Source organism: Falco punctatus, assembly GCF_963210335.1.
Source record: "Falco punctatus genome assembly, chromosome: 4".
In the NCBI taxonomy this organism is placed as follows: Eukaryota; Metazoa; Chordata; class Aves; order Falconiformes; family Falconidae; genus Falco; species Falco punctatus.
In genome coordinates this window covers 38,275,004-38,290,556 of record NC_137583.1, presented here as the reverse complement: position 1 = coordinate 38,290,556, position 15,553 = coordinate 38,275,004, and the positions used below count along the sequence as shown (strand labels likewise).

Genomic DNA, 15,553 nt, shown 5'->3' with positions numbered 1-15,553 from the left:
TATTAAATCCCCTTGGAAAAGGAGCTGGCAGCTGAGGAGGGGAGAGAGGGGACCGTATCCTGCAACAGGGGTCGTCATCTGAAATTGCCATACCCTGTGATGTTCAGTCTAATGTGCGTGTTGCTGTGGGTTGGGGTGGTTTGTCTCCGTTATAGACAGTTGCATCAGACGAGCACGCTGTCCGTGGGGGTGATGGAGGAGTCCTACCGCGACACGCTGGAGTGTACAGAAGAGGACATCACGGACAAGGTAAGAGCAGTGCTGTCTGTGCTATCCTGGAGCACACAGTGGCTCGCAGCGCTCGGAGATCCCCGGGCAGGAATTAGGCTGATGCTTCTCTTGCTGTGGGCAGATCAGCGCAGGTGGGACATCCCTCTGCATCGCATTGAGGGGATGGAGAATGGCAGCGCTGGGAGGCGAATTGCAGAGGTCCTGTGTTGAGTCAGGAGGTGGCACTGGTGCCTTCTCCCGGGACCAGGCTGGAGGCATGCTGCCGGCTTGCATCGAGGGTGGCTTCCCTCCAGCTTGCCGGGAGCCGGGGGTAGCTGTTTGCAGGCTGTATTTTCACTTCTGCTTCATGTAATAAGTTGTTCTCAAATTCTGCTTTTCTGAGATGAGTAAAGTCGCCTGATGCAAAATGAGGATTTCCTTTCCTTGGCACGCTCTTGCCGCTGATACTTGTGCCGTCAGGATATAAAGCTGATTTTGTGCTGGTCCCGTTGGGTTTTCCTGGGGTGTTATGAGTGAAGGATTATAGACAGGGTAAGATGGGAGCTGGGCAAGAGCACAAGAAAGCTTTTTTTTTTAGCATCCCTAGCTAAAAATAGCTCAGGGAAAGAAGGGAGGTGAAAGGTAGGTGAGTTGTGGCTTGTGTAAACGTCTGCTGCAGCCCTGAAACTCCTTGAAAATGGCTTTTTAATTCTGAATATTTATTCTGAATGGAGAGCTGCATGGAACAGCATGTGAAAGAGAAATAAATATGTATGTGGCTGCACTCAAATATAGTTATAATGCATAGAAAACCTTTTAAAATATTCTTTTAAATCAGCGTCTCTCTAAGTCTGAAAGTTGAATAAAACACTTGTGTTCCTTAAGGCGTCTGGCTTGGGAAGCCATGTATGTACTTCTGAAGAAGGCCTTGTCTCTCCACCCGTTTCTGTTTTTTTAATACACTCGTGTGTTTCTTGCCCTTTTCCCCAGAACAATGCCTTGAGGTTTGCAGACATGCTCCTAATTGCCCCTCTTTCTTGATTGTTCCTGTATGGGTATAAATGGGATTTTTGGGACCAGGAACTCTGTCCTTCCACGGTTCCTCACCCACCCGTGCTCCTGCTTGGGTGGAAGCAGAGGGGCATTCCCAGCCCCCTTTGCCCTTCAGAGTTGTGCACTATTTAGGGAAAGTGAATGAAAATGCAAATACAGCTGAAGTGATCCCCGTCTAGGTCCAGGGAGAAAACTCTCCTCTGATCCTTTCCCACCAGCTGGCATTGTTTCCTCCTGCATGACTTCATTACATGTAGCTGTGAACCCAGGGTCTTCCAGTCCTGTTTCAGGCTGCGGGTGGTTATCCCCAGCCTCAGGGCTGCACTTGGACGTGGCACAGCCCTGGTCCAGCTGGGGTCTTTTGATCTAGACCTCCACGTAGGATACCATCATGGAGGGTATGAAGAAAGGAGAGAGCGAAGCGTTTGGCCTCGTATTGGTATGTGGGAGACCTCAAAACTGGAGAAATCAGGGTATGTTTTAAAAGGATGCTTTAAACCAAGAAATGGCTACCTCATGCCAGCAGCAAGCATCCATTTTTAAGTGGCCTGCCCACGAGCAAGCCCAGTGGTCCTTCCGCAGCTCAGGCCCATTTGTGCAGTGAGGAGCAGGATGCAGGTGATGCCAGGAGCTGTGGTCCAGTGACCGGTGCAACAAACCGAGGCAGCCCCAGAGCGAGCGTGGAGCACCAGCACGGTGTGCCAGAGGTGGTGGGAGTTGCTGCTAGCACTTGGTGCCACTTTGCCAGCAGGTTTAAACACGGGTGGCTGATCCTCCTCCCTCCCGTCGCACAGGTGGTCTTCCTGGAGAAGCGGGTGACGGAGCTGGAGAAGGACACGGCTGCCAACGGCGAGCAGCACAGCCGCCTCAAGCAGGAAAACCTGCAGCTCGTGCACAGGTAAGGGAGCCCAACTTGTGCCCTGGCCAAAATGCAGCTTGGCATCACCCGTGGTACCTTTTCTTTTCCCCCTCCGTGTCCTGCAGCACCCTGTGCCTGGCCGCACACAGGCAGGAGCTGCCGGAGCATGTGGGGAAAGGAGGGAGCAGGAAAGCTTCCCAGCTCTGCCCTTGATGATCCAATCCTGCCCTGGCAGAGGGCAGCTGGGGTCAAATCCAGCCAGGGTGCAGGCTGCCCTCTCTGCATGAGGGCCGTGGGTGGGATCTGGGTGGGATCACAGCATCCTGCATATACTCTTCTGGATCTCTGGCAAATTCCCAGGAGTTCAGGAAACAGCTTGCTGCTCAGATGGAACAAACAGCACATACCTCCTTTGCAGCGTTCTGCTCAGATGCATGTAGCTGTAACAGTGCTGTTCAGATCTTTTTTTCAGATTTTTTTTTTTTTTTTAGATTTTTTTTATGTGTTTTCCTGCCCCGTGTGTCCATCCTGAAAGGCCTCTGTGGAGCTCTGGAGCTCCGTGTGGAACTCTGGAGCTCCAGGGGTTGGCTCGGAGGACCACAGGGGATCATTCTTCTTGGAAAGCTTCCCATTCAGGGAGGATACATCCTTCATACTTGCTCTGTGTGGACCCTTTTTGGCCCTGATTTCTCCCATTAGGTCTGAGTGGAAGGTACAGCAGAGTCCCAGTACCCATCTCTACCCTCCCCACAGCCAGCCTTGATCCTGTTGCTTTTGGATCCTGGCTGGGGCGTAGCCCTTTGGATCCCATTTGATGTAATCGCTGTCTTTATTAATCTGACAGGCTTCTCTCTTCCAGCACTGTATTTACCCTCGGCCGATAAACCCGGCAGGAGTTTATCTATAGGGCTGTAAGACTGTTAAGTAACAATCATGTCAGGGAACAGAGCGATTCAAACAAAGGTTTCTCTAAGCCCTGATAAACTTTGCAGCGAGGGAAATGTTTTCACTTTAGCAGCTTGGCCCAGAAGTGTCAGTCAGCTTTTAATCAAATAAAGCCCTGAGTGTACTCGTTGCTGGTTGAAGAGTGGGTTCATCTGGCAAAAGCCTTCCCCACCTGCCTCTGGAAAGCAGTTGCATCGACTCCAGCTCAGCAGCCTCCAAGCGAACCTCAGCCCTCGGATTGGTGCTGGGGCTGGGGGATGCACTGCAGCGCAGGGGCACGGGCTGCCTCTGCCCGCGCCATGGGTGGGTGGGTGGGTGACACATGCCCCTGCCCCGTCTGACATCTGACAAACGTGGCCACCAGCTACTTCAGGGCAGAGTAAAGGAGCCCAGAGTGCTAGAAAGAGCTGAAGGACTGCTCTGCCGTGGCCACCACAGGTGAAACCACAGCCCTGGGGTGTGCAGTTGGATTTGATGATCTTAAAGGTCTTTTCCAACTGGAATGACTCTATGAGATTGCAGTTAAGTACCTTGTTCTGGGTGATGCTGTGACTGTGACCCACAGGCTGTGGGTTATAAAATGATATAGAAAATTATAACTGTGCTTCCACCCTCACCTCACTGTTGGCCTCCCCCTTAAAATGGGTTTTGATGCAGACTTATAAAACTAGACAGAGACAATGCCAGCATGTACCCCCTGGCTTATGGTATTTGTTGGTCATGGTGGTCAGCTGTAGCATCCTGGGGGGGTTTCATGGGCCCTGCTGCTTTCCCACTGCATCTGCTGGGGTGAAGTGAAGCCCTCATACACCTGCTGCTTGAGATGGCAATAGACGCACTTTCCCTGAAAGCTCACACTGTTTTACAGCCTGCTTCTCCCAGCTCTCCTGTGCGGTGGGAGAAGGGCTGGGAAGAGAGTCTGCTCCCTCCCTCGGGATGGCAGCGTGCCGGGGGTGAGCCATCAGGAACGGTTAATCCTCTCTCTCCTCTCCGCAGAGCAAATGCTCTCGAGGAACAGCTGAAGGAGCAGGAGCTGAGAGCTGACCAAACACTCCTGGAGGAGATCAAGAAGCAGAGGGAGCTGCTGAGTAAAATGGAGAGGGAGAAGAGCATCGAGATTGAGAACCTGCAGGCCAGGTGGGGCTGGAGCAGGGTTCCTGGACACACGCTACGCACCGGGACACTTGTACAGGCTGCAGTTGCAAGGCGGCATCTCTGGGGACACAAAGGTGTAGCTAACCCTGAGTATTGGCTGCATCTCCTACCTTTGCTCCAGAGTGAAGCCCCTCCATGAACCTAGCCTCAGAGTCTTTGTGTGAATGGCCCTGATGCAGTTCAGGTTTAGCTCACCTTCTCCATCCGTGCACTGCCCTGCAGTGTGTGGGTGAAGAGGCGGTTTGTTAGTGCTTGCTCCCGTGAAGTACGTTTGCTCAGGTGTTTTCCACCTTCATGGAAAGAGGCAAATAATCTGGGGAGGAAGAGTTGTCACCCCAGTGTCCCAGACAGGGTGCTTCATGCCGCCTGTTGGCTTCCCAAGGAAGAAGCGGTGAGGGAGAGGTTTCATTTATTGGACAGATTTTCTGCTGCTTTTCCAGAATGTGTTTTGCTATTGTTCAGTGCAGTCAATGGGAGATGAAGGCAGTGGGGGTTTTGACTGGGCTTGTAGTAGAACAGTTACCATGACAAATGGACATTACTTGACCTGGAGAATGCAAAGCTGAAGCCCCCCTGAACCCTTGCCCTGACTCTACCCAGGTGATGTCTCTGCTTTTTGGTGCCTAGCGCTGAGGCTTGCCTGTGGACCGATGAAGCCCTTGGCCTAAAGAGTAGTGTTGGACCTGATTGAGAAGGGCATGGCAGTGGACAGTGGACTTGCTAGAAGTCGTGTGGATGTCCCACCTTTTCCCCTGGCAGTAGGAGTAGTGAAAGTCTCAGGGTTTGCTTTGAAAAGATAAATCCCTGCTGGCTTGCCTTCAGCAGGTCCTGCTTTAACATTCTTAGTGATGTTTCAACTGACTCTCCTATACTTGGGATGCTTGGGTGAGTTTCTTACGCATCTCTTTACTGTTGCAGGCTGCAGCAGCTGGACGATGAGAACAGCGAGCTGAGATCCTGTGTCCCTTGTTTAAAAGCTAACATTGAAAGACTTGAGGAGGTGAGGACCGCGTGTGCTTCGGGCGCATGAGCCGGAGCTGTGTTTCTGGGTTCTCGGCTAAAATTCGCGTTTACCCGAAGGGCTGCCGTGAGATCTGTTTAATGTAACGAGCAAACCAGCTGGTTCTGCCTTCCAGTCCCTGCAGACCTCGCCTCGGACCACAGCTATCCCATACCACTGCCCGTGCAGGTTCCCAGTGATGGGCTTGGAAGCTGGGATTAACAAACAAAAAAATAAATCTGGTGGTGACCGCGCAGCCTGGGCGAAGCCGCAGGTGCAGCAGGGGCAGCCCTGTCCTGGCTGCTCGGGAGGGTACTCGTGCCCTCTTGTGGAAGCTTGTCCCCAGCCCTGCGACAGTTTGCCGAGGAGGAGGAAGAGGAGCAGGCACGCTTCATCTCTGCATCCTGCCCGGGCAGATAGACCCCGCTGGGCTTTGCCAGTTGAATCTTCAAAGCACCGTGTTACCTCCCCGATCCTCTCGCCCTGCTCAGGATTCAGGGCTGTGCAGCCGCTGGCGGGGCTGGGAGGCTCTGCCGGCACCGCAGGCTCTGTGGGATGGACAACATCCTCATTTTTGGAGAAAATGTGGGTTGCAGGTGTAACATCTGGTACAAAGGCTGCGTTTTGTTTCTGCGCAAGCTTGTGGCAGATGTAAGATTAAAAATTAAGTGAAATCAAACTTCTCTGCCCAGCTGAAGGCCCTCAAGCATTTCGTCCGCCACAGTCTTTAACACTGCAGCTCCATCTCTACCTGTCGTGGCCACAATGAAGTGGTCTCCATCTGCCGAGACCTCGTGAGCACAGTGCATTGAGGCTGGGGGTAGGGAAGCCGCTGTGAGTCTGAGAAGTCTCCTGCTTAGGTGTGTTTCAGCCATGCAGAGTGGGGTTTGATCCTTAATCTCTCCGCAGCGCAGCGCTGCTTTTCCCCACAGCCGGTGGGATTAACCAAGGGGTGCAAATGCTGCACCTCCTGGCCGAGGAGGGCAGCCCCGGGGATGAGCTGCTGTCTTGTGCAGGGTCTGAAGTGATGATTTTGTTGTCAGTGTGGCGTTTCCCGTGGTGCTCTTCTCCATGGACACCCCAGACTCAGCAGCTGGAGCTCCCCTCGGACCTGCTTCTCACCTCTTCGTGGCATGGTCCATCCAGCACCAGTGTTGGCTGGGGTCCTCTGTGGTCCTTCCTCACGGGGAGAGCCAGGCTGGAAGCTGTGAGCCTGGGGAGGGGATGAACTGGTTGTAGACAGAAGGGTGCCGCTGTACAGGGCAGTGTCCTGCACAGGGCTTGTTGTCACCACCAAGTGACAAGCTTTGCCTGCCAGCCCAAACGTTCAGCCAAGGCTTTGAGTGTAAGAAGGGGACAGGGCGGGAGAGCTGGGCTGTGTGTTTTACATCCTGACTTCAACTGGTCATATTCCTTCTTGGATCAGTCCTCAGTTAAATTCTTTCATATCTGAAAGCAAGAATGAGCATTCCTAGAGTGACTTAAGGTCTTGGATTCATGGCTTTTCTGAAATTCAGACCTTGTGATTTAATGTCTTGCCTTGGCCTGTACCCCCGGTGCTGGCCCCAGTCCTGCCCAAGCCACGTCCCGCGCCAGCGTCACGCTGCCCAGAAAGCCGCCCAAGTGCGGATATTTGCCTGTGCGCATTTATTCTTGAGTCATCTCTTACTGCCTCTCTTAGCAGTGCTATTTTGGTGTGTGGCTCTTCTTGCTGCTGCCAAAGCACTCGGGCTCTGAAGCCCTCAGACAGCAAATGAAATCCCAGCAGGCAGAGCATCCGAGTGCGTCAGCGAGAAGAGCTTTCCCCGTGGTGCTCAGCGTGTGCCGTGTCCTTGAGCGAGCGGGAAGAGCCCTGGCAGCACCGAGTGAAGATGGGCCCTCTGACTATTGCTTTTTGTGTCGTTACAGGAGAAGCAGAAGCTGCTGGATGAGATTGAAGACCTCACTGTGCAGCTCACAGAGGAGCAGGAGAAAAAGAGGAAGATGGGGGACAAGCTGAGTCAGGAGAGGCACCAGTTTCAGAAGGAGAAGGAGTCAACGCAGGAGGTAAGTGGGGTTGGGGCTGCCTGCCACAGCCCCGTCCTACTCCCCCAAACCAGGGGGATGTGGGGCAGCTGGCCTCAGCAGCCTCTCCAGAATTAGGCATAACCCGGAGTGTTTGGTCGACCTGGGCAGAGGAAGGTCGGACAGCAGCTTCACTGTGTAACATCTGTCACTTTTCGCCTGCATTAAAATTTGGCCAAGCACGTTTGCATCTGCAAACCCAGTCGGGCTGTGCCACCCTGGCCTGTTCCCACTTCTGCTTCGAAGAAGTAGTGGTGAAGCATGGTGACAATGGCACGTGGAGCCAGTAGGCGTTGTTAGCAGGCAGGAGGAGAGGGGTACGAGGCTGCTTGGGTGAGAGCTGCCAGCTTCTATGTGCCTGGGGGCAGAAATCCAGCCCCCCTGGCTCCATCCAGGCATCTGTGGTTAGTAATTCCGGCTGGAAGCTCAACCAGAGCTTGCTGTTGTGGTGGAAAAGGAGCTTTGGGCCTCAAAGTGGAAATTACTGTCACTGTGGCGATGCTGAGAGCACTCGGGTGAGACGGGAGTTCACAGCACTGTGGCAGGAGGGAGCTGCCTGAGCAGGTGCCACATTGCTGAGGGGGGGTCTCTCTGCTGCCGCTGACCCCACACCAGCACCTTTGGTGCTCCAGCAAAGTCTTTCCAGGGCTGCTCTCCTGTATTTAAGTAGCTCCTCCCGTCTTGTTTGCTGGAGGCGTGTGAGAGGAAGGGGAAACCATGTGCCCCCCCCCCCCCCCCCGAAAGTGTCTGTTACTCCTGCAGCAATCGGTGGGGTTGCTCCTAGCACAGGGACAGCCCATCTGTCACACCAGCCATGACCAGCATGAGCTGCCGGACTTGCAGGGGATGCGGCACTCAGTTGTCACCTTCCTGTGTGCTGCAGCTCATTGAGGACCTCAGGAAGCAGCTCGAGCACTTGCAGCTCTTCAAACTGGAAGCAGAGCAACGAAGAGGGAGGAGCAGCAGCATGGGGCTCCAGGAGTACAACAGCAGGACGCGGGAGACGGAGCTGGAGCAAGAGATCAAGCAGCTCAAGCAGGTGCGCAGGGCTGGGCAGGGAGGGAAGCGTCTTGGCTGCTCGGTCTGCAAAAGGGGGTGCTGGTTCCCTGGCACGTCAGCGGGGGCCCGGGGGCTCCCTCCCGAGGAGCCAGCCGTGGGTCTGGCAGCCCACTGCTTGCTTGCTCCCTGCCCCAGGACGCGAGGGTTGAGCTAAGAACAATCTAATAATTGAAACAGAATGGAAAATGAAAGAACAATAATAACAATGATGACAATAACAGTTATAACGAAAAAGGGAAGGGAAAGAATAACATCCAGAGGGAAAGGAAGAAGGGAGCATGTGGTGCACAACGCAACTGCTCGCCGCCCGCTGACTGATGCCCAGCCAGTCCCCGAGCAGTGACCTGCCTGCCCCGGCCAACCCTGGGTGCATATAGCAGGCATGCTGTCCCATGGTATGGAATACCCCTTTGGCTAGGTCGGGTCAGCTGGCCTGGCTGTGTCCCCTCCCCATTCCTCATGCCCCTCCAGCCTTTTTGCTAGCAAAGCCTGAGGAACTGGAAAGTCTCACATCAAAGCCAAAACACAGCACTGCACTCGCTCCTAAGAAGATAATTAACTCCATCCCAGCTGAAACCAGGACACCCATGTTTCCAGAGGTTCTCCAGGCTCTGCCAAGACTGAGTCAGGAGACAAGCGTGCAGTTCCCAGTGCTGCGTGAGCTGCTGGTTAGGATGAAAGCCACTGCCTTCCCTGGCCAGATCTGCTCTGGGGGCACCACGTGCTTCAGCAGCATCTGGTTTGTGTGTTGTGAACAGGATAACAGGAACCTAAAGGAGCAGAACGATGAACTGAACGGACAGATCATTAACTTGAGCATCCAGGGAGCCAAGAACCTCTTCTCAGCCTCCTTCTCTGAATCCCTGGCAGCAGAGATCAGCTCAGTCTCCAGAGACGAGGTACGTGCCACGGGGTGCTGCTTGCCCCAAACTGCGTCTTCCCAGGCTGGCTGGTGCATCTTCTGTCAGCCAGCCGAGGGCCGGGGGGAGCTGATGTGGCCCTAGCTGTAGTACAGCTCACTGCTAGAATTCGCTTGAAAGCTGTCGTGAGCAAAGAAATACCCACACAACTATTTGAAGAGCTTGCAGGACTTACCCTGCCTGCCTGCCCTCCTTCCTGGGAATAGGGGAAACTGCTCCCTTCCAGTTTGCTGCTAGTGGCAGCTCTGCCCTGTGACAGCCTTCCTCTTCCTGGGACAGACCAGGCAGCACGGGCTGCGGCTCTCTGTAGCTGCCTTAAAACCGCAGGGAGCCAAGACATCTGCCCTGGAGATCGTGGCTTCTCTGGCACGGTTCTCCCTGCTCCGTGGCTGTACCCCAGATACTGGTGGGCGAGCCCATGGAGGCATCAGAATGAAATCTTTCAGACCCCAAGAAGTGAGGTAACACAGCTGGAGGTTTGGGGGGCCAAAGGGAGATGCAGTGCTCCCCGCTTTCTCCAGGCTGAGAACTTGAGGAAGGACAGGAGTGAGCAGAGCCAGCAACCAAGGGCATTTTCCCTGGCCAAAATGAAGAAGCGGGGGATCCCCCATGGGTGCGCAGAGCCACGAGAAGCCCCGCTTGTGTCCCTGGGCAGCTGCAGGCAGTGACAGGTCCCTCCCTTTCTCCCTCCCTTGCAGCTCATGGAAGCAATTCAAAAGCAAGAGGAGATCAACTTCCGCCTGCAGGATTACATCGACAGGATCATCGTGGCCATCATGGAGACGAACCCCTCCATCCTGGAAGTGAAGTAAGGGCGGCCGAGAGCTGCCGGCTGCGCACTTGTCGATGGGTGTGGATTTGGTGCTCTGAGAGGATAAAGAGGGACTCGAAATGTCTTTGCTCTTGATGAAGGCACAAGGAAGCATCGCACCGGGTCAGTGGGTGAATTAGCCAGCAGGCCAAGGAAAAAGAAAACCAGCAGCAAGGCTTTGTTGTCTGACTCCGTTATTTTGAAATCCTTCTGGCCTCAAGGGGTGAAAGGGAACCTGGAGAGGAAACACAGGCAATGGACAGCTGGAGGAAGCTACCCATGAAGCTGGGAACTGTCCCGACAGCAGCGTCAGACCCTCTGGTGTGTGAGCTGCCACCACGAGGGCTGTAAGGAGAGGGTTTCTGCGAACTGCGGGGTAACAGGATGGAGAAGGAAGCAGCGGTGCTGACGTTTTCCCTTGCTGCCCTGTCCAGCCCAAGTATCTGCTTTGCCAAAGTGTCCCTGACACACTCAGTCACTGGGGCAGATCTGGGAAAGAGGGAAACATGTCCCGGACTTGTAGAGGTGTTTTTGTTTGGTTGGTTCTTTTTGTTTTTGTTTTTGTTTTTTTTTTAATTAACTTAATGCAAATGTCCTCATTCAGCTGGCGCAGTTAATCCTTGCCCTGCCGCTTCTGCTCAGGCAGGGGCTGTGTGCAGATTGCTAGCTGGCTCCTCTCTCGCTTGCCGGTGGCAGAAACAGGCAGGGGAGTGGCCGTTTTTGGGACAGGGCGTAAGCGCACTTTGTCACCTGTCTCCTTATTTATTTTTGCTGTCCGTGGCTCACTACCGTCGGCACGCCTTGGTGTTCACGGCTCCACTGCCCTCCTCCCTGCTCCCAGCTCTTCTGCTGGCTGCCCTGGGGTCTGTGGGCGCCCGCTGAGCCGGGTGGCTCTGGGAGGAGAGGTCCCCTCCGCCCCAGCCGCAGGCACACGGGTGCTGCCTGCCCAGCCTGCGGGGACTGGGGGAAAAGCTGCAACTCTTCAACTTGCACTGGAGGCTGGTCCTGACCGCCTCTCCCTGGCCAAGCATGGCTCACCTGGCCCGGCATGGGGACAAGGGCGGTCTGGGAGCTGCAGCGGAGAGGGCTGAGCTCTCCACATTGCCTCCCGAGGTCCCTGGCCTGGGGACAGTGGCCTGTGCCATTCCCACCCGGAGCGGGGCTCTGCTGGTGATAGCTGCAGCCCTGGAGGGAGAGCCCACTCCGGCCGCCTTTCCCTGCTGTTTCCTTGTGCTGGGGCAGGGGATGGAGCAGCCGCTCTCATTTCTCAGACCCTGGCAGCAGCATGGGTTTAATCTCCGTGCCGCTGGGGAGAGGAGACCAGCGCATACAACAGCAGCTCCCTGGGAAACAAAAGCCATGTTTACATCAGACAGCTTTTGGCTTGCTGGTACAAGCGGCCGTGGCGTAGCGTGATCCCGGGGAGCAGCCACGTTAACCAACCTGCTCCTCTCCAGCTCCCGGGAGGAGACAGCCAGCGGACTCCCAAGGATCCAGCTTCATTTAGTATGTCGGGCCCCAAAAAGCGGTTCTTTTTCCTGCTTGTCAGGTTTTAGAAATGCCAGAGTGGCCCGAAAACAGAAGCCGCAGCGATCCCTTGGCCGCCGGCGGGGGGGTGCCTGCTCCTCCCCAAAACGCTTCCACGCACACGGCACATCTCTCTTCCCACACTGGCGCGGCGGCGGAGCAGCCAGCTCGCCGGGAGGGTGCCGCTGCCCGGGGGAGGTGGCAGCTGCCACAGCCTTAGTCCCCGTTGGGTGGGCTCCAGTGGCTCGCGGGTCCGCTGCTGGCCCCGGGGGAATCGGCCGAGCCGCCGCCACCGGGACCTTCCCTCTTCCACCCTCTCTTTAAACACATCGCCTCTGGGTGCTCAACCCCCCGTGGCCTTGTGCAAGGTGCAGTGGGGCGGGGGCGAGCCCCCCAAAAACCTTGGGCGAGGGGGGCACCCAGCGCTCCCACACCCCCTCCCGTACACCCAGCCCTCCCCAGCATCCACTCCCCTCCCTGCCCCAAGTCCGCGGGAAGAAGCCACGTAATGTACATTTCCAGAGAAGCTTTGGGTGTAAATCAGTGTATACTTGGAGAGGGAAAATTTTTCTATCTTGTAGAGTAGGTATTTTTATAGAATGAAGGTTGATCATTTTTTTAATACTTTAAAGAAGAGAGAAATGTATCTGTGTATACACAAAAGCATATATATATATATGTATAAATATATATAAATATCGGAGATCTGCCTTTCTCAACTTGGGATCATGGATCCCCAGTTCTCAAACAATCGTCTTTTTTCCTGTCGCTCACAAAGAGGTACTGTAACTGTAAATAAGCACCGGGAAAAAGTTTTAAGCAAACAAAGCACTGACTTGCACATTCACCATGCTTTAAAGTCCCTATGGAAAAGAAAAGAAAAAAAAAAACAAACCCTGAAAACTATACTTCCCAAAAATGTTCCTCTTTCCCCACCGGTATGTGAAGGAAGTCCCAAAAAAAGAGGCAAAAACAGTATTGTCTTAAATGATGTATCAATTCTTGTCAGATTAAAAGCTGTTACTATTCCTGCCCTGAGACCTTCTTTCCACAGGGGCGGCTCCGGGCATTGGGGCATCCCGAGCATCCCGGTGCTGGTGCCGGCTCCCCAGCGGGCCGGGGGGAGTGGAAGTGCCCCTGCCCCCCGGGAGTGCCCTGATTTGGGGGTGAGGGGGATGGGGGAGGCTGGAGCCAGCTGGCTCTGGGGGGACTGAGGTCAATGGGAGCCAGAACTTCCCCAGCAGCAGAGCAGTGCTGGTGGGAACTCAGGGGGTTGCTCTTCACTTGCCTGGTGGGGTGAGGGACCTTCAGGGCTGGTCCTGTCCCCCCAGTGTCCTGCCGCTCTGGAGGGTTTGGGGAGGCTGGACGGGACCAGGCTGTGGCTCAGCACCGGCGGGGGCTCACTTGGGTCTGCTCCAGGTGAGGACACGGGGCGTTCCGTGCCTATGTGCTGTATCGAACCCCTCGGAGCACTCAACTGCTCTGAACTGCTCCAAAAATCCCATAAATACTCCAAACCACCCTGCTAAGCTGCTCCACACCCGGCTAAGCTTCCCTCCACCTCCTGTAAGCCGCCCCAAAGGGCTCTAATGTGCAAAATACCCTCCACGCTCCTGGAGTGCCTCCGGGTGACTCCAGACTCTTGCTCTGAACTCCTCGGAGCAGCCCTGGAGCACCCGGAGCAGCTGCAAAGAGCTCTGAGTGCCTCTGCCTGCTGGGAAGTGCCTCGAACATGCATTGAGCTCTCTTAAGACACCCCAAATTATTTCAAACCGCTCCACGCTCCTCAGAACTGCTCTGAGCGGCACCGAGCTGCTCTAAAACATCCCCGAGCATCTCTAAAACAGCTCTGTAGCACTCCAAGCAGCTCTGTACCCCTTCAAGCAGCTCTAGTGTGCACCAAGATTTCTCTAAACACGCTAAAAAAAATCCTCTAAAAATTCCTCTGCAAAGCTCAACCTCCAACAGCTTGAGGCTGCTGCAGAACCCGGGTAAGTAAACGGCTCCGGGGGCATCAGTGCGGTGCTGGGAGGCTTCAAGGAGCTGTGAACTGCCCCTGAACAGCTCCGAGCTCTGGAAGGATGGGACCTCTGGGCAGCGCTGAAGCACTTGAATTCTCAAATAGCTCTCAGGCTCCTCAAACCAGCCCTGAAAGGCCCCGAGATGCTAAAACTGCTTAGAGCAGTTCAAAGTAGCTCTTAAAGTTCTCTAACTCTTCTCAAACTCCTTGAAGCAGCTCAAAATGGATGGTAGGAAAGACCTTGTAGCAGCTCTGAAGCACTCAGCCTCCTCTGCCTGGCTGTGAAATGCCTCAAGTGCTCTAACGCCCTCTGAAAGGCCCCTGAAAGTCCCCCGGACCTTTCTAAGGAACCTCTCAACAGCATTAAAGCTTTTCCAGGAACGTCTCTAAACTTCTCCAAACAGTTTGAAACCACCCTAAAACCCCTCGGACTGATGCCGAGGAGGCGGTAAGCAGCTCTGACACGGCTCCGTGCTGTTCCAAAGCTGCTCTAAAACTCATAGAAAAATATGGGTAGCTGCTGAGAAGCACTCGAGCTCTTCTGCACGTCCTCTGAAAAGGTCTCTAAGTGTCTTGAAACCTCTCCAACCTCTCGGAAGCTGCTCCAGAAAAGCCCTAAAGCTCTGAAGATCTCCGCATCCTTCCGAACAGCTCCGGAGCTGCTCCGAACTGCTCTTCCAGGCACGGCAGGGGCTTGGCACCGCACTATCGAGCCTCTGGGTAGCTGCAGGCGGCCCGCAGTTCCTATTTATTATGAAAAAATTAAATGCATATAAATAAATGTATCTCTAATAAGGTTAGAGATTTGTAGAGCTTTCGTAGCTCCAAAACCCCTCGGGGAAGCTGAGCTCCTGCTGAAATGCTGCTCTAAACCCTGCTGCGGGGCTCCGGCGTCTGCCCTGCTGGGGTGGGATGCTCCGGCTGCCGGCACGGGCACCAGGCTGGGCCCTGGCTGGGGTGCCAGGGGCTGTGGGGTCCCATTGTGGGGTCCCACTGTGGTGATGGGTGCTTGCAGCCCCAGGGTGGGCATGGGGCACCCTGTGGGTGCAGGGGGCCTTCCGGCCCCTGCCACCCAACTCGGTGGGCTTCTTGCTGCACCTGCAGGAGCTGTAGAGGGACAAAGCTGGTGGGAAAGTGGGGGGGGAGGCTCTTCCCCAGGGGCTCCTTGGATCTGACCCTTGCCCGGTGTGACCCCCAGGGCACCAGCGCTGCCCCAGCCCATCCCCCCTGCCCCCCAAAAAGCTATAGGGTGGTGGGTGAGAGCCCACCTGGCCTCTTCCCCGGGGAGCCGGTGGGCACCTTTGGATGCCCCTGAAACTTCCAGATGCTCCCAAAACCCGGCCATGACCTGTTCCACAGGACAAGGAGGATGCAGCAGGGCCAGATCCGGCGGGACCCCGTGGGGCTGGGGCCCGGCTGTGCCCCCCAGCCCAGACCCCCCGTGTGCCCCCCCCAGACCCAGCACAGGGATGCACTGCAGCTGCCGCGGGTTTGTTGGGGGGTGGTGGGCCCACACCGCGGGACCCCAGTCTGGGGAAGGGATTTCCAGCTCCTTCCCTTCCACATCTGCTGCCGATCCCGGGACAGGGCTGGGATGAGGTTAACCCTTGGCAGCCCGGGTGGGAGGGGGATGGATTATGGCCCTCACCCTGAGCGCCCCGTAGGGCTAAGGGGGGGGCTGTCCTACTGCGGACCCTCACCCTGGGGTGCTGCCTGCATGGCCTCGGGGGTCGTGCCGCGGGCAGGACCCCCGGGAATGTTCATGGGGAGCACGGACCCCAAGGATGCTCCAGGAGCCTGGGCACAGGACACGACCCCTGGCAGACTCCCCCGCAACCCACCCACCCAGCCAGAGGGTAAACGGCAGGCAGCCCTGCCTGCCCCAGCTCCAAACTGGGAACTCCAAACTGGGGCAGCCGGTTGCATAACC

At 55.6% G+C, this 15,553-nt stretch overlaps 1 protein-coding gene across 4 annotated transcripts in view; it reads left to right on the top strand.

Moving 5' to 3' along the window:
• Positions 1-12,635, top strand: part of RAB11FIP3 (RAB11 family interacting protein 3) — a 77,951-nt gene extending 65,316 nt beyond the window's left edge. For all 4 annotated transcript variants that reach the window (XM_080383534.1, XM_080383536.1, XM_080383535.1 and 1 more), the window contains 8 exons: positions 156-249; positions 2,058-2,161; positions 4,064-4,204; positions 5,141-5,222; positions 7,131-7,268; positions 8,170-8,325; positions 9,104-9,244; positions 9,964-12,635. In XM_080383534.1, the coding sequence (XP_080239660.1) occupies positions 156-249; positions 2,058-2,161; positions 4,064-4,204; positions 5,141-5,222; positions 7,131-7,268; positions 8,170-8,325; positions 9,104-9,244; positions 9,964-10,077 (970 nt within the window). In that variant the 3' untranslated portion in view covers positions 10,078-12,635. The remainder of the gene's footprint in view (positions 1-155; positions 250-2,057; positions 2,162-4,063; positions 4,205-5,140; positions 5,223-7,130; positions 7,269-8,169; positions 8,326-9,103; positions 9,245-9,963) is intronic.
• Positions 12,636-15,553: the final 2,918 nt, after the last annotated feature.